The 26,238-nt window shown below is 42.7% G+C and overlaps 1 protein-coding gene across 6 annotated transcripts in view; it reads right to left on the reverse strand.

Moving 5' to 3' along the window:
- Positions 1-12,871, reverse strand: part of PAPLN (papilin, proteoglycan like sulfated glycoprotein) — a 90,032-nt gene extending 77,161 nt beyond the window's left edge. For 4 of the 6 annotated variants that reach the window (XM_020986340.2, XM_020986338.2, XM_020986337.2 and 1 more), the window contains exons 1-4: positions 12,507-12,871; positions 12,091-12,131; positions 1,274-1,375; positions 873-953 (exon numbers count right to left, since the gene is read on the reverse strand). In XM_020986340.2, the coding sequence (XP_020841999.1) occupies positions 873-950 (78 nt within the window). In that variant the 5' untranslated portion in view covers positions 951-953; positions 1,274-1,375; positions 12,091-12,131; positions 12,507-12,871. The remainder of the gene's footprint in view (positions 1-872; positions 954-1,273; positions 1,376-12,090; positions 12,132-12,506) is intronic. The other 2 variants (XM_020986335.2, XM_020986336.2) reach the window with 2 other exon arrangements.
- Positions 12,872-26,238: the final 13,367 nt, after the last annotated feature.

The following is a 26,238-nucleotide window of genomic DNA, read 5'->3' on the forward strand; positions in this document are numbered from 1 at the left end:
ATAGCTACAAATTCACTTTCTTCCTATGTCCCAGGAAATTAGCTAATATCAGACTCTAACTAGCCAGAGTAATTTTCTTCTACCCACATGAGGGGTGGTGCAGTGGGTAGAGTGTTGGGTCTAGAGTCAGGAAGACTTGAGTTCAAATCTGGCACCAGACACTAGCCATGTGAACTTGAGTAAGTCATTTAACCTCTGTTTAACTCAGTTTCCTCAACTGTAAGATGGAGTTAGCAATCACACCTAATTTCCAGGGTTATTGTGAGGATAAAATGAGATGATATTTGTAAAGTGCTTAACACGGTGCCTGGCACATAATAGACACTATGTAAATACTAGCTATGATTATTATTACTATTTCTGTTACCCCCCAAGAAACAGTCATGTGGTTGGTGTGATAGATACAATCCCATAATTCTTTCCTTAAGCTTGCTGTCCAAGGATCACAAGCATCAGAAGTGAGATTTGACCCCCTCATTCTCTGACATCAGACCCAATGTTCTTTCCACCGTACCACAGCAATGTGTAGTCCAGCTTGCCTGGGGGCATCTGGATGGTGTGCCAAGTACCAAGAAGGGGTCAGTCACAGACAAGAGAGTCCTTACGGTCACTGCCCAGAGACTCCTATCACTAGATCACTGGAACATAGTTTTCAAGTTGGAAGGGACATTACTCCCACTCCTTCTTTTTATAGATGGCGAAACTGAGGCACACAAAGATGAAGTGACTGGCTCAGGGTCACACAACTATTAAGAGTCTGAGGTAAGATTAAGACACAGGTCTTCCTGACTCTGGTCCCGCACTGTATGGACTCTGACACTCCTCCCCATTGGTTCCTAGCCCTCCTTCCCTTAGAAGGCAGTCTCACTTACTGAAGATGCAGGTGACGGCAGCAGCAGCAGAAACAGCAGCAGCAGCGGCGGCAACAGCAAAAGGGGATGCGTCTTCATTTCCTGCACGGGAAGAAAAATGCTCAGTAAGACGAGTGCTTTCAGTGAGCTCGGGGGTGCAAAGTAGAGAGGGGAAGGGCAAGGAGAGAACCAATCCCTAGGAGAATAAAGATGTTCCCATCAGTGCCTCCGGCATCTGAGGCCCGTCCCCTCTCAGAGATGTCTCTAGTATGTATCACAATGTCCTCCCTCCTTTGTCAAAGTCTGTGCTAAGGGTGAAAAGGAACGGTGGATATGCACAGAGCTAAAGCCAATCCCTTTGGCAGCCCAGTAGAGGAAAGTCACCCAAATGCAGACACAGAGGAGTCTGTGTTTCATCTTACAGGCAATGGGGAGGCATCGAAGCTTCTTGAGCTAGGCGGGCACCGACGTCATCAGATAATGTACGTCAGAATTATCCATTTGGCATCTGTGGAGAGACTGGACTGGGAAGAGAGAGACCAGATGCTTTGAGACCATGGAGGAACTAAAGCAAAAGTCCAGGCAAAAGGTGATAAGGGCCTTGACTAGAGTGCTTGTGGTGAGGATAGAGACAGAGGTCAGTTGAAGAGATAGAGGAGATAAGGTCTGACAACCAATTGTATATACAGGGTAAATAAGAGTGAAGAAAAAAGAATGACGTCTAGGCTGTGCACGCAAGTGGCTGGAAGAATCCATTGGTGAAGGCTTGGCAACTCACCTAGAACTTACAGGCTTAGAGCGGCCTGAAAAACTGGGAGGTTTAGTTTTCTGCCTACGGTGATATGGCATTTATGTGTCAGAGTTAGAACTTAAACCCAGGTCTTCCTGACTCCAACACCGTGCCACCCCTCATACAGCTCTTTACAATTTATATAAAGTACTTTTTTTGGGGGGGGAGACAACTAGAGTTAAGTGTCTTGCCCAGGGTCTGAGGCCAGATTTGAACTGAGGTCCTCCTGACCTAGGGCCAGTGCTCTATTCACTGCACCGCCTAGCTGCCCCAATAAAGTACTTTCATAGCCATCACCTAACTTTATCCCACAACAATTCTGTGACATTAGCAGAACAGATATCCTCATTTTACATTGAAAAAAAGCAAGACCCAGAGAGGTGACTTGCCCAAGGTCATGCTAGTAAGTGTAGGTTGTTCAGTAATTTTTCGGTAGCGTCTGACTCTCTGCGACCCTACTTGGTATCGTCTTGACAAAGATACAGGACTGGTGTTCCATTTCCTTTTCCAGCTCATTTTACAGATGAGGGAACTGAGGCAAACAGGGTTAAATGACTTGCCCAAGGTCACATAGCTAGTAAGTATCTGAGGCCAAATTCGAATTCATGTCTTCCTGACTCTAGGCCAGTCTGTTCATCCACTGCACCACCTAGCTGCCCACCTGGAACATAGGTGCTTAATAAACATTGATTGACTGACCGACCCACCTAGCACATAGATCTATCCCTAGTAAGTGGAGGAGCTGAGAATAAAAGCCAGATCTTCTGTCTTCCAGTGCCTTGCTGTTTCCCACACCACCCCAAATGTTATTTGCTTAGGTGGTTCAAAGGTAAACTGCAGCCTAGCCCAGATCTAATGAACAAATTCTGAATGAATAGGATCCGACCCTATTAGACCCAAGTGTGGCCTTTACTTCGTCAACAAGGCTCTTCCTACGTTACATGGCTCTGGCCTGCTAAGTTAGTGACTTAAGAAAATCATGTTAATGAGGCCTCCCAGGTTCCAACGCATTTCACCCCTTCCTATAGCCACATGTCACGGCCCTAACTCTAACCAGTTATCTAGCAAATGCTATGAGCCACAAGGGTGAAAGGAAAAAAGTATGGATCCCCCAGCAGAATGTAAAATGCCCACCAAAGGGGAGCTTTAAAAATTACCTGGTCCAATACCCTAATTTTGCAGGTAAAGAAGACTATGGAAATCCAGAGTGGCAAAATAATTCACCCAAGGTCACCCAGCTAGAGAATGCCAGAAACAGGATGAGAACCTGTCTTTCAGTCCCCGGTTCCTTCTACTGGAAACTAGACTCAAACCAAACTTCCCCTGGAAACCGAACTCAGAACACAAAGGCAGCTAGGAGAAGCAATGGACACGAGTTCAAATCCTGACTCAGAAACTTACTGGCTGTGTAACCCGGGGGGTTTGCCTAAGTTTCCTCATCCGTAAAATGGGAATTATAATAGTACCTACTCGATAGGGCTGTTGTGAGGATCCAATCAGGTAATCTTTGTAAAGCACTTAGCACAGTGCCTGGCACATAGTACGTGCTTAATAAATGCTCCCCCCTTTGCTTCCCTTCCCTCCTACTGATGCTAGGTCCACAGTGTCATATGTAAAGAAGAGTATGTTTAATAGTTGTGAACCAAAAATACAGGGAAAAATAACATGGGACTTAAGAAACCTTATAGAGTAAATAAGACTCTTCTTTGACATAACCATTGAATTTCTAAACTACTTTTAAAAAAATCAAACTTGGGGCAGCTAGGTGGTCCAGTGGATAGAGCACCAACCCTGAAGTCAGGAGGACCTGAGTTCAAACCCAGCCTCAGACACTTAACACTTACTAGCTGTGCGACCCTGGGGGAGTCACTTAACCCCAATTGCCTAAAACAAATTTTTCTTTAAATCTAATTAACAGCTAAAAATATTATAAATAAAATAAATAAATGTAAGTTAGCATTATTGTACTTCTTTGTATATATTACCTCATCTGATTTGATCCTCAAATCCCTGTGAGGGAGGTGCTATTTATTATCCCCATTTTACAGATGAGGAAACTGAGACCAAGGGGTTAAACTATTTATCCAGGGTCACACAGCTAGTGAGTATCTAGCAAGGGCAGGGAACCTTTGGCCTCAAGGCCACATGTGGCCCTCTTGGTCCTCAAGTTCAGCCCTTTGACTGAATCCAAACGTCACAGAGCAAATCTCCTTAGCAAAAGGATTTGTTCTGTAAAAAGGCTGCACCCAAGGACCTAGAAGGCCACAGGTTCCCTATCCTTGATTCTAAGGCAGGTTTCTAACTCAAGTCTCTCTCTGACTTCAAGTCTGACACTTTACCCTATAGATAATCCTAGGGTTGGTAGGGAACTTGGAAATGGTAAAGTCCAATTCCTTCATTTTTAGGAGAAGGAAAATGAGGCCCATTTTGTTTCTCCGGATCTCCGTAGTTCCTGGCCCATAGTCCCTTTCATAAATGCTTGTTCAATTGATTCTTGACGCCTACAGCTCTTTTCTGGCCTACTATCTACGTATTGATAAAAGTGCAGGATGTCCCAAGCCTTAGTTCTATTTTCAGCACTTGAATAGTAATATCCTAAACTCCAAGTCCCTTTCCCTGCTAAATCAGTCAGTCACCTTCCCATTCTAAGAACTATAGCAGAAGACGGAGAGTCTAACAGTGGCTGGGTTTTCCCCTATTAGCAAATACAGAATTCTGTTCAGTTTTAGGCCTCTGATTTCCAGGACCCACATTGTTATATGTTGCTGTTGTTAGTTGTGTCTGACACTTAGTGACCCCATTTGGGGTTTTCTTGGCAAAGATACTGACCTGGTTTGCCATTTCCTTCTCCAGATTATTTTACAGATGAGGAAACTGAGGCAAACAGGATTAAGTGACTTGCCCAGGGTCACATAGCTAGTAAGTATCTGAGGTCAAATTTGAACTCATGAAGATGAGTCTTCTTGATTCCAGGCCTGGCATTCTCTATCCACTGCACCACCTAGCTGCCCCCAAGACCTACATAGTCTCCTCTTTTTTCCCCCGAAAACACTCTCAACTGGCTTCTCTAACAGGCAGACTTAAGTTTGAAGTTGGGGATTTCCCAACAGTCAGAGCAGTCCAAAAAGTAGAATGGGCATCCCAGGGAGGTAGGGAGCTCCCTCTTCAAGGTGATCTTCGAGCTGGATGACCATTTGCTCGGCATATTGTAGAGATGTCAGGTCCAGGTCGGACTTGGTGACTATTGAGTTCTCTTATAGCACTGAAAACCTGTGGTCAAAAACAAACGCTGCTCTGACCTGAAAGATCTTCTCTATTTTCAGGTGGAGAATCTAATCCACTTATTCTGGTAGAAGAAGAGATCTGTCCTTTAGGAAACTGTGAATAATAATCACAAGAACTGACTTAGGGTACCATTGTTCGACCTACGAGGGCATGCTTTTCCCCAGTCCCTACTGCTATACTCTTATCCTGTCCAGAGGCAAGTTAGAAACTGGGAAAACAGCAAAGAAATAAATATACCTGTCAACTGAATGTCACAAATGAGAACATTTAAAAAAACTCACAGAGCTATATGTGAATGATATGTTAGCAGAGCAAGATGGCATTGGCACAGAAAGGCCTTCCCAAGGAGGACCTACATGTACAAAAATATTTATAGGAGTTCTTTTTGTGGTGGTCAAGAATTGGAAATTGAGGGGATGCCCATCAACTGGGGAATGGCTGAACAAGTTGTGGTATATAAATGTAATGGAATACTATTGTTCCATAAGAAATGATGAGCAGGCTGACTTCAGAAAAACCTGGAAAGATTTGTATGGACTGATGCTGAGTGTAGTGAAAAGAACCAGGAGAACACTGTACACATTAACAGCAACATTGTGCCATGATTAACTATGATAGACTTAGCTCTTCTCAGCAATACAATGATCCAAGACAATTCCAAAAGACTTATGATGGAAAATGCTGCCACATCCAGACCTTAAAGAACTATGGAGTCTGAATGCAGATCGAAGCATACAATTTTCACTTTTTTTGTTGTTTTTTCTTTCTCGTGTTTTTTCCCTTTTGTTCTGATTCTTGTTTCACAACATTGACGTGGCAATATATTTAATTTGATTATACATGTACAATCTACATCAGATTGCTTGCTGTCTCGGGGGGTGGAGGGAGAGGGATGGAGAAGATTTTAGAATTCAAAATTTTACAAAAATCCACGTCGAACACTATCTTTACATTTAATTGGGAAAAAATTTTAAAAATACGATTAAGGGGGAGGGAGGTGAAAAAGGCCTTCCCAATCTGGCCCCAGCCTTCCTTTCCCGGCTTTTTTCACATTACTCCACTTCAGGCATGCTGCATTCTAGCCAAGCTCAGTGCTCTCCATGCATTCCCTCATCACGTCTCGCCTCTTAGCTTCCTTCAAGGCTCAACGCACATGCCACCCCCTCCTCCTCCTTATGTTACCTTGGAATTACGCATCATTTTCTCTGTTGTATCTCCCAGTAAACTCTATCCTCCTTGAAGGCAAGAACTATTTTTCATTGTCATCTTTATATCCCAGCACCTAAGCACAGTCAGTGTGTATCATAACTCAGATGCTTAAAAATTCTTGAGTCGGGGAGCAAAGGCGGGCACCAGGACCAAAGAGAGTTTAGAGCTATGAGACAGTAAAAACGCAAGCCTTAAAATTGTTGACAGTGATATGAAAGATTGCTCCAAATCAATAAGAGAAATGTAAAGCAAAACAAGGTCTTACCTCCCACCCTGAACATTAACTATAACAAAAAATGGAATGTTCGACATTGGAGGGGCTACTTGAAGACAAGGCACACAAACGTATGGCTGATGGAGCTGTGAACTGGTCTAACCATTGTGGAAGGCAATTTGGAATTATGCTAAGAAAGTGATGAAAGTGCCCATTCCCTTTGACACAAAGATTCCACTCTCAGGCATGCTCCATGTGGCACATCCCTGGTCAGATTCCACCCCAGTTTCCTCAGACTTTTCTATCTCCCTGCTCCATGGATCAGAACACTTTGGGAGCAGTAAAAGCTTACAAGTCCCCAGCCTGAGTTGTCCTGGAGATCCTGGAATGACATCATACTCAATACCCCGAAAAAAGCAGCAGCAGCAGGACCAGCCCAGACCTTCCCCTCAGAAATGAGCAGAGCTTGGTACTAGCATCCAGTCTAAAGTCAGGAAGCAGCATAGAACAAAGAGCAACCAAAAAAAAAAAGAATCCCACCATAGAAAATTATTATTGTCACAAGGAGGTTCAAGATACAAACCCCAAAGAAAAGAACAATTCTAAAACATCTCTAAGCAAAGCCTTAAGGAAAAATACAGCTTGGGCAATAATTCATCTAGAATTCCTAGAAAAGATGAAGCAAGAATTTTAAGAGTTTTTAAATGTTTTTATAAATGAAATGAGAGCTCTCTAAGAAAAAACTGGAAAAGAAATGAGTCATGGAAGAAAGAACTGGAAAGGGGATTAATAGTTTGGTACAACAAGGCTTATGCGACAAACTTCCTGAAAATCAGAATGGACCACAAGACGACAAGATATATTAAAATGAAGTCAAAAGATGGAAAAAATTGAAGAAAGTATAAGGTTTTTCCAGAGCAAAACCAAGTGACCTAGAAAACAGATCAAGGAGAGAAAATTTGAGGTCATTGGATGAAAGGCATGAGCAAAAAAAAAGAACCTAGACATATTTCAAAAAAACTTAAAAAAGAAAACTGCCCAAATGTCTTAGAACCAGAGGGCAAAGTGGAAAAGGAAAGGATACACCAGTGAAGCTCTGAAAGAAACCCCAAAATGAAAACTCCCAGGAACTTCTTAGCCAAAATCCAGAGCTTTCAGATCAAAGAAAAAATGCTGCAAGCCTCCAGAAAATAGAAAGAGCCACTGTCAGAATCACTTATGGTTTAGCAAGAACCATTTTAAAGAAGCGGAGAGCTAGAATATAATACTCCAGAAGGCAAAAAACATTGGCTTATAACCAAGAATAACTTACCTAATAAAAGGGAATATAATGCTATAGGGGGAAATGGTCTTTTAATAAAACAGAAAATTCCCAAGCATTCCTGATTAAAAAAAAAATCATCACAGATCAGAAGCAGAAGGGAAATATCTGTACAGCAGTCCTATAAAATTGGCTTTATCTCCTGGGAGAGTGTGAGTGGTATGTGGGTTACAGTTTTATGTTTTAAGTATCAGAGCTCATTTATAAATCTTTCACATTCTAAATGTGTCTTTTATGGTGGAGGAATTAAGTAGTTATCTAATATATGATATTTACTTAGTATATTGAGTACCTTTTCTAGAAACAATACAGATAATCCCTTTTTATGAGAAACTAGCCACATCCAAGTTTTGCTAAGGACATCTCCCTGAATCTCTAGATTGGGTATATCACCAGCCAGAAAGTATGAGAAGATTCTGATCCCTTTTCTCTGGCTTCAGGGTCCCTTGGGACTGAACCCAGTTTTTGTGAATCCAGAGCTGGATTGGATACCCTTGTAAGAGGGACCATCTCATGGGCTGTGGGTCTAATTTGCATTTGGGAGATGATTACACTCTCCAGGACCACTAGTTATGGTAGGTATGAAACTTCACAAAAGAATATTAATTTTCAGATCTCCAAGAACTGTGCCCCATGAAATCTTTAGCACAAAGTACTGGAGAAGCACTCAGAAGGACAATGTTTGAGTCTCTCCAAGTCACCAGAGAAGGATCCAGAATTGACAATGTGTATAAATATTCTAAAAGCATCCCAGTTGACACCCAATTGATTGAGTCCTCCAATGCACTTGAGGAAATCAGAGAATACAATGGGCTAGAGACTAAAACAATTAGGTATAAAAGTTGCAGGCAGTGTTTTCTATAATCAAGGAGTGAAGTAGCCCCCATCAGGGATGCTGATTGATCCTCCTATATTTATGTATTTTGTATTTATTTTTCTGTGTAAATGTTGTTTCCCTTTCTCCCCCCACCCCCATATAATGTAAACTCCTTCATATCAGACTGTCTGGATTTCACCTTTTTATCCCCAGAATCTAAGACAGTGTCTGGCACATAGCAGGTGGTTAAGAAATGCTGTTGATTGAATGGAGATGCTGGACCACTCCAAACAGAGAAGTCTGACAATCTACATGGGAATGAACAGAATGATCAAGAATGTCTATTACCCAGACCTCAAGACTTCAAAGCAGGCAGATTCAAAGCAAGGGCTGATAATGCCTTTCCCGCTGGCCTGGTGTTGTGTTTTAGGGGGAGTCCCATCCCAAGACAACCAACATTCTATAGCAAATGCCTAGAGGCAACTCGTGAAGCTCGAGTCGGAGAGAACTTGCTTCTTGGAGAGCAAGCCTTCAACGCCCTGTCCTTGGGATGCTCTCACTTGTCACGCGATACCCTCGTCTTGCTCACTGTGGCACCTCCTCAATAAAAGTCCTACCCATACAGCCCCTGAAGCTTTTTCTCAGTCATTCCTTAGTCCGTGCCATTATCTATGTTTTTGTTTGGTTGGGAATGATGGGAGAGGAAGGTGGAATGGAGCATACCCACCTGGGTACACCTACAGAGATATAAAGATTAATTAAACCTCCCACATATGCCCCATAGAACCCCATTCCCTCAGAGCTCTGTTTTTCTGCTGGGTGACAAACTAACCCCATCAATTAATGAATGAATTCTTGCAATAGCCTGCTGATGGGTCTGCCTACCTCGGGTCTCTCCCTACTCCACTCCATCCTCTACTCAAGCCTCCAAAGTGCTTTTCCTAAAGAGCACCTTCCTACTCAATAAACTCCATTGGCTCCCTATCATCTCTAGGATCAAATACAAAATCCTATCTGACATTCAAAGCCCTTTATAACCTAGCCTCCACCTGCTTTTCCAGTCTTCTTGCTTTGTTTGGTTTTTTTGTTTGTTTGTTTGTTTTGGCAATTTGGGGAAAGTGACTTGCCCAGGGTCACCCAGCTAGTAGGTTTCAAAGGTGTGAGGCCACATTTGAACTCAGGTCCTCCTGACTCCAGGGCCAGTGCTCTATCCACTGTACCACCTAGATGCCCCTGCCTTTCTAGTCTTCTTACACCATACTCTTGACACTGACCTCATTACTGGGCCGTGAGCAGGATACTCCATCTCTTGGCTCTGGGCATTTTTTCTTACTGTCCCTTGTGCCTGGAATGCTGTCCCTCTTCAACTCTGCTTACTGGCCTTCCTGGCTTCTTTCAAGTCCCAACTAAAATCTACATCAATGATATCAAACTCAAATAGAAATGGTGTGCTGGGCCATCACCAGTCATCTTGACCTATATCTGGCCACTGGACTCAAATGACTCTGGAGGACAGAGTGAAGCTGATGACCTTGCACAGCCCTGTCTCACTTAAACCCAATTCACTCACAAGTCAAGACATCGCCCTCCTGATGTCCTTGGTCCTCTTCAAGAATGAAGGATGAACAATAAGAAGGGATGGGGTCCACTAAACTGTGCATATAGAGCCTTGAGGGCTGCATGTTGACTTGAAAAATCACACATGCTTACATATTTCTTTTTTTAAAATTAAAATATAAACACAATAAAATCAGGTAGTAACTTCATAATAATCAGGTTCAGCAGCACTTGGGAGTATTGTGGGCCAAATGCTGCCCTCAGGCCATGGTTTTGATACAAGATCTAAAAAAAGCCTTTCCCAACACCTTAATTCTAGGGTCTTTCCTCTTGTAATTATTTCCTATTTATCCCATATATGGCTTGTTTGTACATAACTTGTTTACTTTTTATTTCCCCCATTAAATTGTGAGCTTGAGGGCAGGGACTGTCTTTTTCCTTTTTTTTTTTTAAATTCCCAGTGCTTAGCTCGGTGCTGGGCACACAGTAGAAACGTAATAAATATTTATGGATTCACTGGCTGTCCCCCATGCCTGAAATGCTCTCCCTCCACATCTCCTCTTCCTGGCTTTCAAGTTCCAGTTAAAATTCTACCTTCTACAGGAAGGCTTTCCCTATCCTCCTTAATTCTAGCACCTTCCCTCTGTTGATTATTTCCAATTTATCTTGTATGCATGTTTGTACATAGTTTTTTTGCATACTGTCTTCCCCCATTACACTAGAAGCTCCTAGAAAGCAGAGACTTTTTTTTGCATCCCTAGTGCTTCTTAACAAATGTTAGAATCCTAAGCCAAATGCAATTAATGGACAGAGTGCTGGACCTGGAGTCAGGAAGACATGAATTCAAATCCAGCCTCATGTGACCTTGGGCAAGTCATTTAACCTCTGGTTGTCTCAGTTTCCTCAAAATGCAGATAGTAGTTGTTGTGAGGATCAAATAAGATATTTGTAAAGTGTCTGACACATACAAATGCTAGATATTTTGTGGTTATTGGAATAATAATTTCAGACATTGATCAGGAAGGGGGAAAACCATACCTATGTGGTGTGGTTTAAACCCACTCTAACGTCTCCTCAGGCTGGTCCTGCCCCACGAGCCAATGAGGAGGGTGTGGTGGAGCCCCAGCCAGGTGCCCAGAGAAGACTTTACGTTTCTAACTTTTTGTCCCTTGTTTCAATGGCCTGAGGTTGAGCATTCCTTGAATGGTCAAAAAAGGGTTCTCTCCAAAGAAGATGGGTCTGGATGGGACTGAAAACTCAATCCACCTGAGGGCTTCTCCCCCCCACCGCAGTTACTGAAACATATAAAATTGCAACAGGGAACTGGGTGGGACAGAATCTGCTTATAAAGCAAAACTCCTCCTCCTCCCCTCCATCCTCCCCCCCCACCCCAAGTCTAATCTAGCTGGATCTGGAGCTGCGGTCTCCTCCCTCCCATCACCTCACCCACAGCTCGGGAATGTTTGGTTTCCCACTGGGATTAAACCCCATGCTCATTAACCATGGGGGCAGGTAGTAGGTGCAAAAGCTCACTGTAGGGAGAAAAGTCCCATCCTACCGGGAGTTTATTGGAGTTTGTTCCCAGAAAACAGCTTCTTCTGTACCCCCTGTCACAGGGACCTTGTAACGATAAAATGATTGTATATAAAACTTTGCAAACTTTAGAGCCACAGCATGAGTCAGATATTATTAATGGTTTTGATCTGTGGTGTCATTGGTGCAGGGAATTCCCCAGTGCAGACACAAGTGCTCCTCTGATGGAGACCCACAATTCTGTAACCTCTGGAGACCTGCCTGGGGACACTGAGAAGTTAAGGGGCATGCCCAGAGTCACCCAGACAGTAAATTATCAGCGACTGAACCTAGGTCTTCCCTACCTCTGTCCCCAACTCTATGGTGCCTCTTCTAAAGGGGGGAGGGGGGACAAACTATTCCCCATAGAAAGCAGCAAGGGAAGTTAGACTTTAGAGAGTGGAATGAAAGGGAAGGGCCCCTAAGTCAAGGTAAAGTGAAGTAAGGCCAGCTCTTAATAAAGTTAAACCTTACCTTCCCGGCGTGCGTTCTCGTGTGCCGGCTAATCTGGATGCCTGGCGAGAGAGAGGGGGAGAGAGAGGGGGAGGGGGAGAGAGAGAGAGAGAGAGAGAGAGAGAGGAGAGAGAGAGAGAGAGAGAGAGAGAGAGAGAGAGAGAGAGAGAGAGAGAGAGAGAGAGAGAGAGAGAGAGAGAGAGACTGTGTGTGTAAGGGGTGGGGGGGGTAAGGTTTCTGTGTAGGTGTGGCTGCGTGTGAGTGCAGGTAGGTGCTGGGCGTCCAGGTGAGTGCTGCTTGGCGCCTCCTCCAGAGCACGTCTGTCTCTTCTCCCAGCTCCTGGTGGCTGCGTCTCCCCCAGTCCCCAGTCTCGTTTGGCTTTGGGGCACAGGAACGGAGGAGTACCTTGGGTTTCTCGAGTCCCTTTTGGCCCTTACCGCGGCTCCTCCAGATGGTTTCCAGTTAAGTCGGCCGCCCCGTGGAGTCCCTCCAGGCTCCAGTCCCGAGGTTCACCAAGCGCATGGGACTTCACTCTCAGCCCAGCTGCAGGACATACTGGGGCGGAGCCCTAGACTTAGGAGTTTTATTGCCACCCGGAGCTTCTTTCTTGCAGGAGGAAAAGAAAAGAGAAGGGTGAGAGAGAAAGAGAGAGACGGGGGAGAGGAGCCCTGTAAGGACCTCGCCCCGTTCTTTGTTTCTCTTCCTTTTTAGTCCATTCCCCCTGAACAAAAACGCCCTGTGTTCCAGCGTGCGTTTTTCTTTCACAGGTATTGCCTTCTCCGCTTTATTTCGGGACCCGAGCAGACTGCGCATCCTCCAATTAGGAGATGGGAGGGAGCTGCCCAGAACTTGTAACTCAGCCCTACCTTGCTCCCCTTCTAGAGGGAGGGAGGGAACGAGGAGAAAGCGGAGGAGGAAGGGTGTCAGCCATAGGACCGTAAAATCATAGATTTAGAGTAAAATCGACCTTAGAAGAAGTCGAGTCCAACCCCTTGTTTTAGAGAAGAGAAAAGTGATCAACCATAAATCATTTATTAAGCACTTATATGCCAGGCGGGGCAGCTAGGTGGGGCAGTGGAAAGAGCACCGGGCTTAGAGTCAGGAATATCTGAGTTCCAATTCGACCTCAGACATTTATTAGCTGCTTGGGCATATCACTTAACCCCTATTTGCCTCAGTTCCTCATCTGTAAAATGGGGGCACACTGGAGAAGGAAATGGCAAACCATTCCAGTATCTTTATCAAGAAAACCCCATGGACAAAGTCCATGGAGTCCTACACCACTCACCAACAACATGTGTATGTCAGGCACTATACCAAAGATTGGGGGTACAAGAATACACAAGGCCTCTATTCCCAACCCCAATTCAGTGGGAAATCCCCCACAAGCGTCGGGTAGGATGGTAACTTTCCACTGAGTTCTCTAGGTTGCCTTTTCCTTTCTTGGCCTCATGATTTCTTCCAATATTGGGTCCTGCCCTATTCAGAAAAATTATAAAATAGATCTCCGGGAGATCATGTAGTCCAGTCCCTTCATTTTATAGAGGAAGTTCTTTCAGGTAAGTTAATGGTTTGCCCCAGGTCTCCTAGCTGGTTAGTAGTAAACATTCATTCCTAGAACCCAGGCTTCCTGATTTCCCAGTCCTGGGCCCGTTAGCAATATCTCTTTATTTCTGGCAGAATGGGCCTCCCAAAACAGCCTTCTTCGTAGCCATTAGTGTGCAGAGGGCAAATGGCTAGGATTTCTCCTGTGCCCTTCTCCAAGATCTGGATGCCTGAGCCCTCTCCTGATCCTGGGTTAGGGCCAGTCACTTCCCCTATCCTGCCAGTCTTGGTTCTTCCTTCTGTTGCCCAGGGGATAAACTCCTGGGGGCTGGGAAACTACACTTTATAGCCTAGAATTAAAGGACAAACCAAGTCTTCTGTGTATTGGGTTGGGACTTAGAAGCTTAGGTTATAGAAGTCAGAAGATCACAGAGATCTAGAAGGACCCACTTATTTTACAGAGGAGGAAACTGAGGCCTGGGAAGATTAAGTGATTTGCTCAAGGTCACACTGGAAGACCATCAGAGGGTAAATTTGAACCCAGGGCCTCTGACTACAGAGTCATCACTTTTTCTAGTGTATGGTGAAATCACTTGCCATCTCCATTTCTCCATTTGATGGTTTGGGGATGGAGTAGAAAGTCTGGATCCTGAAAGTAGAGGCATGCTTTGCACACACACAATGTACACTCAGATTTATTTATTCTTAAAACTTTCTCTTCCATCAGCACATCTCCCAAATGCATGCTCATGCAGGAACTTCTTAATTCCTTTTTTTCTTTCTTTGAAATAAGCCCATTTTCTCCCATTTCTCTATTATGGAAAAATAACAACTGTCCAGTGTCAATCAAAGGGTATTTTAGGAGCTAAGCTTTCCCTCCTCCCAAGGCCCTGGCCTTGTCTGAATTCTCTAGGCAAAGCTAACAAAAGTGGAAGAAGAGAGCCAAAATACCCCAGTCCCTCTAAGAATGTTTAAGTATACTGGAAATGTTCTCTCCTTTCATGGAGCTCTAGCCCTCACCCACTTTCCCAAGCTAGGACTCGTTCCAATCATCCTGACACCCAGGCCTTAAGTGGCTCCCTTGAGAACAGAGCCCCAGTGCAGGAGATGAGGGGTCCGACTTCTTAAATTCCATCTTCTTTTGCACTCAGTTTTCCTTCTCTGACTCATCTAGTTTCTAATTTGCACTTTCAAGTAAGAAAAAAAAAGTAGTCCCTGCTGCAGAAAAACTTTAAAAGCAGAAGTAAATCTTGATTTGCCTTAGGACTTTCCCTCTGCACTGGGCCAGAGAACACTTGGCATGTCAATATACTCTTCTCGACTAGGGCAAAGGTTTTCCCTCTGTACTTCCCAGGCAATGCTCTAAATTCTCCTTGCATCTCAGATCTCAAGTCCAAGGAAAAGTAGTCTAAGAATCTGACTAGATCTCAGTTTGGAAGGCGAAAGCAGGGGTGAGACAGAGTTAGCAATGAAAACCCACAAGACAGCCCTACCCCCCTCAAAAAATCATAGATGATGAGTTAGGCTGAGGACTCACATTCCTCAACAACATTTCTTTCTTAATTATTTTTATAAATTCAAATCAATCCCTTGAAGGTACTGTGCTAAAGAAGAAAATGAGTTTAGTAACCCTCAGCAGGTTTTGAACATCTGAGTAACCAGCCCTGGGGCAGAGGATTTCAAACCTTAGGGGTTCTTGACCTAGGGTCCATGAACTTGCTTTTTTAAAAATAGTTTGATAACTATATTTCAGTATAATTAATTTCCTTTACAATCCTATGTACCTACTTGATGCACTTAAAAATTATTTTTTTTAAATTTGAAGGTCTGGCATTTGTTTTACTTTTTTTTCAAGTAACAAGCATTTTTAAAAATAGTCTATCCATTCTACTACCAACCTTCCCTGCCTTGAGCAATTAAAAAAAATCTATCTAAATATATATGCATATGTGTGTGCACATAACATTATGTTATACGCACACACATACAGAGAGAGAGAGTCTGACAAAACAAATTTCCACATTAGCCAACTCCAAAAATGTATGTCTCTTTCTGCATCTTAAGCACATTAGCTTTATTTCAGGAAAAAAGTGGCATGTTTCATCTTCATTCTTTTGCCCTCACGGTTTATCATTGATCAGAGTTCTAAAGTTTTTCATAGTTGTTTTTTTTCTATGATGTTATCATATAAATTGTTCTCCTAGTTCTGATTGGGGGAGCTATGTAGTGCAGTGGATAGAGCACTAGGCTTGGAATCAGGAAGACATCTTCATGAGTTCAAATCTGGCCTTGGACACTTAGAGCTGTGTGACCCTGAACAAGTCACTTAACCCTATTTGCCTCAGTTTCTTCCTCTGTAAAAAAAGCTGGAGAAGAAAATGGCAAATCACTCCAGTACTTTGACAAGAAAACCCCAAATGGGGTCACGATTGAACAAAAAGTTTTGTTCACTTTGCTCTAGATCAGTTCATTAAGGTCCTCCTAGTTTCCTGTGAAATTTCCAATTCATCATTTCTTATGGCACAATAATATTCCATTGCATTCATATACCACAATTTGTTTAGCCATCCCCCAACAGGACACTCTCTTACTTTCCAATCAAAAACATCATTCTGAGAAGGGATCTATAGGCTTCAGCAGACAACCAGAGGGGTCTCTGACACAAAAAAAGATTGAGAACCTTTGCCTCGAGGCACAAATACAGCAGAATAACCCCTCACTTCTGCCTGACACTCCAGCCTTATAAATAAAAGGCACAGGAACAGCTGTAATCCTCACCAATGCCATCTGGCTTAGTGAGTCCTTACATCCTCCCTTCCCCCATGTCCAAGGAAAGGAAACTGGAGTGGATGGAGGAGACTAGATGAAGGGAGAGTTGTAGAAAAGCAAAGTGCTGCTGCCCAGGATGGCGAAAAGAATGGGCAGAGCAGAGGGGGAAGAGAGGAAGGGGAAGAATACAGTCGACAAGGAACGTGACTGGAAGCAGAAGATATGGCTGGGAAGAAGAAAAGAAAGGCAGAAGACTCTTGCAGACTTTTGTATAATTTTATTTATTCTGAAATTGAACACCAAGTAAAATGAGCCATTCCATAAACACAGACTCCATAAATAGCAAAAGAGAAAAAGAGGGCCAAACAGGACACTGCACATGTTTACTACATTTGGTTTTCTTTTTAAATACATTCTACACATGATCTCTTTGCCCCAGTAGGCTAAGTGATAATAAATTCAAGGTGAAACTTCCAGAGCTTCTTGTCCATGATTCTTTCTGACCTTTCTTCTGTTCTTTTCTATACATTAAAAAAAAGCTCTTTTCTTTCATTTCTATTTATTTTTTCAGCAACCGCTATCCCTAACCCACCTCTTCTTTCCCCGAGTCCCCTTTAAAAATTGGAAAGAAAAGAAAAACAAAACCAAAATCCTTGTAACAAATATGCAGTGTCAAGCAAAACAAATCCCTACTTCAGCCATTTCTATAAACACAGATTTCATTTTGCTTTTATGAGTCTCTTGGTCAGGAGATGAGTGGTATTTCATTACCCATCCTCCCTCCAGAGGTTTAAAAAAAAAAAAAACCAAGACATAAGAATGCAAAGTCACCCTTGACTTAGAGATGTCTTTGTGGACACTACAGCCCTACTGAGACACAAAGGGTGGGGCAGCCTGGCCGTCCCTGTCCCTGTCCCTGTCTGGGTTCCAGCCAGGGGCCCATTACAGGTGCAGATTTACCGACTGTTCCTCCCTTTCCTTGGCCTCAAAGGCAAACTTGGTGTCCTGCACCGGAACAATGGTCTCCCTTACCTCCTCCAGTTCCTGGCAGAGGCTCCAGTATTTCTGAGTCAAGTCCTTGTTCTCCCACCAGAACTACTGTGCCACCCAGCTCACCATATCTGGGTGATTGGTCAGTGGATTTTCACCTGCCCTACCTCCAACAGCATAATTTCCATTTTCTTCACCAGGGGTACAGGCTTCTGCTTTGACGTAGTGCTTGTTGCGGGGCATGGCTCCCTGAGACTTACCCTCAGACCGAGCTTCTGTCTGCCAGAGTTTGGGGTCCTAGAGCTACCTGGAAGTCATGTGCTCTTTATATGTTTTCTCATATTGCCTCCTCCTCCTCCCTGTCACTCTCTAAGTCTAGTCCAAAACACCTCTCTAAGATCCTTTGCTGGATTAAGCCAATACAGTACAATGATGTAATCAATGATATCAGAGAGTAATAATGCCCATCATCCCTATGTATAGAGGTCTTAAAGGTTTTTAGGATGCTTCAACAATATTCTGAGGTAGGTAGTAAAGTATTATTGTTCTTTTTTTTTTAACAGCTGGGGAAATTAAGACTCAGTGGTCATGACACATCCAGGGTCATCAATATGGCAGAGCAGATAGAGCACTGGACCCAGTTAAGAAGAACTGAGTTCAAATTCTGCCTTAGACACTAGCTGTGTGTGCCCAGGAGTACTAATTTGTCTCTCTGAGCCTTTCTTTCCTCCTCTGTGAAATGGGGATGATAATAATATCTATGTCACACGATTGTTGTGAGTATCAAATGAGATAATATATGTATAATACTTGCAAATCTTAAAGCATTGTACAAATGTGAAATGTTGTTAGTAGTAAGTATGAGAAACTGAACCTGAGCCCAGATTTATGGATCCTTGGGATCAGTGTTCATTCCCCTAGGTTACACCGTCATGCCCTTGAAATTTTAAGGAGCCCTGCTTCAGAGTATTAATGAGTTAGTGAAAATAGCAAAGCTATCTTGAGGGAAAGACAGGAGGCAATATTGCCAGGCAAGTCAAACCACCACTACCTTGACCGCCATTTCCCCCCCTGACCCTGATGGAGACAACCCAGGACCCTGAATCCAAGAGCCTTGGGAATAGTGGTGCCCCCCAAACCATCAGACCTGCCTCCAGTCTAGCCCTTGTGGCCATCTCTGAGGAAAGAAATCATTGTGGGGCAGGGTCCTGACTTCCTCATTACCACCAGAGACAACTGCTGACCACCTGCTACCAACAATCAGGTAGGCAGAATATCCCGGGAGTGGTACTACCTCCTAGACCACCAATCCTGCTTCCAACCAGAGCCATCCTCTGAAGAAGCAGCTCCTATAGAGAGGGAGTCAGCCACCTCCACTAACTGCCAACCGACTGCCACACACAGGGCAGGCTATCCATAACAGCTGGTGCAGCAAGGCACCCTAAGGGAGAGATGGAAGGCAGCAGGTGCCAGGCCAATACCACCACTTTCCATCATCTCCCTCAGACCATGAAAGAGACAGCCCTGAACCCAAGAGCCTTGGGGATAATACTTCCTGCCCAGCCCAGCAGCACCCTTAGCCAACATCCTGGGAAGCAACCCCTGGAGGGCTACAGCCTGGCAATAATTGCTTCTGCCAGAGCCAAAGTCACAGCTACTTGAAGACCTAGAAAAGAAAGTTCTTGTCCCTACAGTCCTTGACACTACTGGATAATTCAACATCAGAAACTGATAGGATTTTTAAAAAATAATTTATCTATTTTTGGTTTTCAACACTCACTTCCATAAGATCTTGAGTTTTTAATTTTCTCTCGTTCCCTCTCCTCTCCCCTCCCCAAGACGGCATGCAATCTGATATAGGCTCTACTTGTACATTCATATTAAGCATATTTTCCCATTAGTCATGATGTAAAGAACAATTAGAACTAATGGGAGGAACCACGAGAATGAAGCAATAAAACCAAACAACAAAAGAAAAGGAAAACAAACAGTATGCTTCCATCTGCATTCAGACTCCATAGTTCTTTCTCTGGGTGTGGATAGCATTTTCCATCATGAGTTTTTTGGAGTTGCCTTAGATCCTCGAATTGCTGAGGAGAGCTAAGTTTACCAAAGTCAGTCATTGCATAATGTGGCTATTACTGTGTACAATGTTCTCCTGGTTCTGCTTATTTCACTCAGCATCAATTCATATAAGTCTTTCCAGGTTTTTCTGAAGTCTGCCTGCTCATCATTTCTTATAGCACAATAGCATTCCATTACATTCACATACCACAACTTGTTCAGCCATTCCCAAATTGATGGGCATCCCCTCAATTTCCAATTCTTTGCCACCACAAAAAGCTGCTATAAATATTTTTGTACATGTGGGTCCTTTTCCCATTTGTATAATCTCTTTGAGATACAGACCTAGAAGTGGTATTGCTGATCAAAGGGTATGCACAATTTTATAGTCCTTTGGGCATGGTTTCAAATTGCTCTCCAGAATGGCTGGATCAGTTCACAGCTCCACCAACAATGCATTAGTGTTCCAATTTTCCCACATCTTCTCTAACATTTATTATTTTCCTGATTTGTCATGTTAGCCAATCTTATGGGGGTGATGTGATGCCTCAGAGTTGTTTTGATTTGCATTTCTCTAATCAATAGTGATTTAGAGCATTTTTTCATATGACTACAGATAGCTTGAATTTCTTCCTCTGAAAACTGCCTGTTCATATCCTTTGACCATTTATCAATTGGGGAATGATTTGTATTCTTATATAAATCTGACTTAGTTCTCTACATATTTTAGAAATGAGGCCTTTATCAGAGACACTGGTTGGAAAAATTCTTTCCCAGTTTTCTGCTTTCCTCCTAATCTTGGTTGCATTGGCTTTGTGCAAAAACTTCTCAATTTAATGTAATCAAAATTATCCATTTTGCATTTATATTGTTCTCTATCTCTTGTTTGGTCATAAATTCTTCCCTTCTTCATAGATCCGAAAGGTAAACTATTCTTGCTCTCCTAGTTTGCTTATAGTCCGATATGATTTTATTAATGGACATAAGATTAAAGAAGAGGCATTAACATCTGCTTTGCCACTGCATCTTAAGGACCATGGGACTTTTCCATTTGACTTGTAGCTGAAACCTCCATATGTGTTGTCTCCTCAATTAGAATGTGATTACTTGACAGCAGGGACTGTCTGTTTTTTTTCTGTTTATATCTCTGGGCTTAGAACAATGCTTTGCACACAGTGTGCACTTAATAAATGCTTCATTCATTCATACAAATTGGACTGAGTAACTTCTGAGGTTCCTTCCAACTCAAATTCCACGCGTTGATATCTCAGACACAGGTTGGGCTGAATAACGACTGAGGTTTCTTCCAACTCTGAAAGTTTGTGATTTGATGATCTCACAACAGAATCTTGGAGTCATAAAATCCTGTTAATATCAGAAAGGTCCTTAGGAAAGAATCCTGGAGAAGTTGAATGATTGACTCAGAGTCACAGTTAGCATGGAGAGAGATGTTTACTTTCTTAGAAAAGTCCCCATTCTGCCTCTACTTTGCTGTGTGACCTTGGGAAAGTCACTTTCCTTTCTGGGCCTCAGTATCATCATGTGTTAAATGAAGGGGTTGGAGTAGAAAACCTCTAAGGTCATTCCAAGCTTTAGTAGTCTCCAAGCATAGTTCTAGAATGGGGACTACATCCCAGTTTTCTGGATTCCCCAAAACAAGGCATACTCCATATTATTCATCCAGGAAGTGAATCAAATAAGCTCCTATAGAAGTTGGCTGATTGAATAAAAGGACTACAGGACATAAATTCTCTGTACACTCAATTGAGTTGATACTAATTCAGGGTAACTCACTTCTGGGAGGGATTCTGCCTGGATTAGGTACTGGCCATCTACCGACAAACAATCTTTAAAGAGAAACCAGGGAGGCAGCTAGGTGGCTCAGTGGATAGAGCACCAGCCCTGGATTTAGGAGGACCTGAGTTCAAATCCATCCTCAGACACATAACACTTACTAGCTGTGTGACCCTGGACAAATCACTTAACCCCATTGCCTAGCTCAAAAAAAAAAAGAGAGAAACCAAGGCAAGACTCTTCACTCAGATAATTCCAGCCTATTGAGGTTAAAGCTGAGTTATTCTAGTCTAAGATCTAGCGCATATTGCACTTCTTTGTTGCTGTTGTCGTTCTGTCACGTCCAATTCTTCACAGCCCTATGGAACATAGCATTCCAATACTACCTCTTGTTTAAGACACATTATGCATATGGTTCAACATCCATTCAAAACCATAGCTTATGAACCCCCACCAGTGTGTTTCTTTTACCAGCCAAACCAGAGTAAACATTAATTCAAAGCACACACACACAAAGAGGAATTTAATTACATAGCAAAACAAGATGCGACAAGAATAATTTTCCACATATAGAAAGTGTTACAAACTCTCCCACAAGTCATCACATCATCAGTGGAGGAAACAACATGTATATAAGCAAGAGAATGCTCAAATCTGCTTGAGAGAGGTTATCGTTCAATTTTCATTGTAAATACTTATACTTCAGAGATTAGCAAATGCTATAAATCAGGGTTTGATTTATTGTTTTGCTGTTTTTCTAGACCTAAGAAAGTGATGAAGAAAATGTTAATAATGCAGGTTAAACTTGAAAGTGTGAAGTGCATACTAGAGGGTTTTTTTTCCTTTCTGGAGAACCAGTTAAACCTTTACCAGCATATCCCAATATGTAACACATGTGATCAAGGAACATGCCTAGCATGTTTACATGTGTAGGGGATGTATGTGGCCAGGACAGCTCCCAGTCAGTAATATCCTCTAGTGACATCATTGAGCAAACTACTTTCTTTACTGAGCTGGGCTTTTTGGCAGCTCTGTCCTATCTGCTGTGCTATTCTCTGTCGTATGCACCCATTACTACTGCTACCCTCTGCTGGTCTCTCTTTGGCGACAGTGTGGCTTGGGGGCTGGAGGGCATCTGCCAGCTCTGTACTTTGATGGCCAAATTTAGCTCTTTGGGGATATATCCCACCACATACACACTAGTTGCACTCAGGAAACTTACTGGCTAGAGAAGTCCTTGAGATGTTTTATACACGTCATTTGAATGGATTCTTCCTTCCTATCTTTTTGACTCTCTCCATAATGCTCAACTGAGTTATGGTTAGAAAATTCTTTTTAATTCCTATCAAACCCTTAATCTAGACAAATCACACCCCACCTCTCAGGGGCTCCACTTAGCAACACTACAAAGGAGGGGGATGGATCTGTGGTGAAGAAATTTCTCAATCCTATCCTGCCTTAAATATGCCCTTTGGATTCCATGCAAATGAAAGGTGCTGGGCTGGGTGGAGAAGGCTAGAAAAGGCAGGTGATCTTTGTCCTATTTCCTCCCCAAGGCTGGATCCCTGAAGCACTGAAGCATAAGCACACCACCAAGTGTCTATTTTTAATGCTGTTGTATGAGCCCATAAATAGAAGTATGTCCTCTCAAACTTCCAATGACGTGCCCGTCCTTCTTCTGCTTCCCCACATATTCCCCACACATGCATTGCCATGAGCTGCCTCTTGAATATTTATATGCCTACTTATTGTTCATCTCCTAAGTGCTCCCAATGTCCCCCATCCCCAAATCCTTTCTCTCAACTTATTTTTTTTTAGCAGGAATACCAAGGAGATTTAGGTGACTGAATGGCCAACAGATGGAACATATTCCTAGAATTTTTGCTTAGTTTTGCATTTTTGCACACATCAGCTTCCCCTTTTCCCTGTTATCTTGAAAAGGGGGACAGAGAGAGAGAGCAGGAAAACCAAAGGGAGTGAGATGATGGAATGATAATGCAGACAGCCTTGTACTCTTTTCCCCAACCTGAAGCAGAATCCTAGAACAAGACAACATGGCAGAGGGTGAAGGTTGTTCTTTTTTTTTTTTTTTTCCACGAGAGATGAATTCAAAAGACAAGAGTAAGAAAGGGAGAAAAGGTGGGTGTCTTAAGAATTCAGGGAAACATCTGTGCTGGCAAAGAGCCTGGGCCCCATGTGATGGTTTGAGAAATGGCATGGGGCCCAGACATATCTCCATCTTTGGAAATGAGAGGGCCTCTTGAAGGGGGGGGAGTGAGTCATCATCAACAAGGTTTGGCCATACCATGGAGCTTCCTCCTTCCCCTTTAGGAAGCTGGAGCCCTGCCCAGGTGAAAAGCTACCTTCCATTCACCTAGAGGTTATTGGATCAAGCCCAAGCTGCCCTTGTTGCTAATGGAAACAGAGACCACATTCTGACTCCCTCTCTTACCATTTAAAGAAGCAAAGCTTTTGGAACCTTTGACAGGGAAGGAGATCACAAGTCTCAGCTACACTCCAGCTCAGTAGGTGGTGACTTGGAACAGGTAACTTTTCACTGCTTGTTTCCCCTCTGTGGAGTGAGGATAAATCATCTTGCCTCTCACTCATCTCAAAGGAATGCTTAGAAAATTATTCTTACTTAGAAACAACCCTCCCTCACCTCCCTTGCCACTCCCCCACTCCACCACACACCACAATTATATAAAGTGCTAAAGATTCTTAGTGGTTTCAAAGTATTATTAAATAACTAACAGCAAACAGTTATCTAATGAACTGCAGATATGCTATCAACTGTAAAAGTGTTTTATGATGACTACTATGAATTTGTAGCAGGGGTGATTCCCATGGAACATGAGTGCTGGTCCCACGGGAATGGTCATACACATTGGACTCTGAACGAATGACCTCACTTGGCAGAGATGACATAGCAACTCTTAATAGGTCTCCATGTGCCCCTTGGGGTTGCATAAAAAGAAGGTTTGGCCATTGAGTGTCAGGGGAAACTGACTTTAATAAAGGAACATTTTTGCTCAGGAGAGAGAAAGAGAGAGAGAGAGAGAGAAGTGAAGTGAGCAGTGTGTTTGGAGCTTCTAAAGATATAGTGATCCCAGTCAGGGATTCACCAATCAGCCAGCAGGTTTCAGGGTGGAATAAGCGATAGTTGCCAGTTCTGCCTTGGACTTCCATCAAAGGATGAGGGTTTTTCTCTACCTCCCCGAGCCCCCAGCAACAATGGAAGGTACAGCTTAAGCACATAAGCATAACATGTGTTTGCCCAGGTGTACCTGACTGGACCTTAAGTCCTTGACTTCCTCTTCTGGCAATGCTCACCTTCTGCCATGCTGTCTTGCTCTAGATTCTGCTTCAGGCTGGGGAGAGGAGTAGGAGGCTGTCTACATTATCATTCCATCATCTCCCTCCCTTTGCTTTTCCTGATCTTTCTCTCTCTGTCTTTGTCTGTCTCTCTGTCTCCAGCTGTCAATTTCTGTCTCTCTCTTTCCTTGAGCTCAGGCCACCTAACAGTACTAAAACTTGGACTAAAACAATACTAAAGATTGGACATTTCCAGCCCAAGTGGCAATATTCATGAGTTTAAAAGGTTGAGTGTTCCTGAGTTGATGACTGCCGGCTGGCCAGTAGTAGGTGCTTCCTGCAATCATATTACTTCTAAGAAAAGATTAGCTGTGAAATAATAAACAACTTTAACAAAGTTGCAGGCTATAAAATAAACCTACACAAATCATCAGCATTTCTATATATTACCAACAAAGCCCAACAGCAAGAGATAGAAAGAAAAAATCCATTTAAAGTTACTGTAGACATTATAAAATGTTTAGGAGTCTACCTACTGAAACAAACCCTGGAACTACACGAACACAATTACAAAACACTTTTCACACAAATAAAGTCGGATCTAAATAATTGGAAAAACATCAGTTACTCATGGGTAGGCTGAGCTAATATAATAAAAATGACAATTCTACCTAAGCTAATTTACTTACTCAGTGCCATATCCAACTACCAAAAAAATATTTTATAGAGTTAGAAAAAATGAAAACAAGATTCATTTGGAATAACAAAAGATCCAGAATATCAAGGGAACTAATGAAAAGAAATGAGGGGACGGTGGCCTAGCCATTCCAGATCTTAAATCGTATTATAAAGCAGCAATCATCAAAACTGCTTGGTACTGGCTAAAAAACAGAGTGGTGTTTCAGTAGAATAGGTTAAGTATGTAAGACACAGTAGTCAATGACTATAGTAATCTATTATTTGATAAACCCAAAGACCCCAGCTTCTGGGATAAGAACTTACTCTTTGACAAAAACTGCTGGGAAAACTGGAAAAAAGTATGGCAGAAACTAGGCATAGACCAAATCTCACACCATATACCAAAATAAAGTCAAAATGGGTTCATGATTTAGATATAAAGGCTGATACTGTAAGCAAACTGGGAGGGCAAGGAATAGTTTACCTCTCAGATCTATGGAAAAGAGAGGAATTTATGATCAAACAGGAGATAGAAAACATTATGAAATGCAAAATGGGTAATTTTGATTACATTAAATTGAAAAGTTTTTGCACAAACAAAGCCAATGCAACCAAGATTAGAAGGAAAGTAGAAAATTGGGAAAGAAATTTTACAACCAGTGTCTCTGATAAGGGCCTCGTTTCTTTTTTTTTTAAATTGTTTATTTTGAATTATCAATGATCATTTCCATAAGCTTTTGAGTTTTAAATTTTTCTCCACCTCCCTCCCCAAGATGGCTCACAATCTGATATAAGCTATACATATATACATTCCTATTAAACATATTTTCACATTAGTCATGCTGTAAGGAAGAATTAGAAGCAATAGGAGGAACCACCACAAAAAGGAAACAAAACATAACAGACCAGAAAAAAAATAGCAAATAGTATGCTTCGATCTGCATTCAAACTCCATAGTTCTTTCTTTGGATGTGGATAGCATGTTCCATCATGAGGCCTTTGGAGATGTCTTAG

This window comes from Phascolarctos cinereus, unplaced genomic scaffold (genome assembly GCF_003287225.1).
Source record: "Phascolarctos cinereus isolate Bilbo 61053 unplaced genomic scaffold, phaCin_HiC Scaffold_3;HRSCAF=262, whole genome shotgun sequence".
Taxonomy (NCBI): Eukaryota; Metazoa; Chordata; class Mammalia; order Diprotodontia; family Phascolarctidae; genus Phascolarctos; species Phascolarctos cinereus.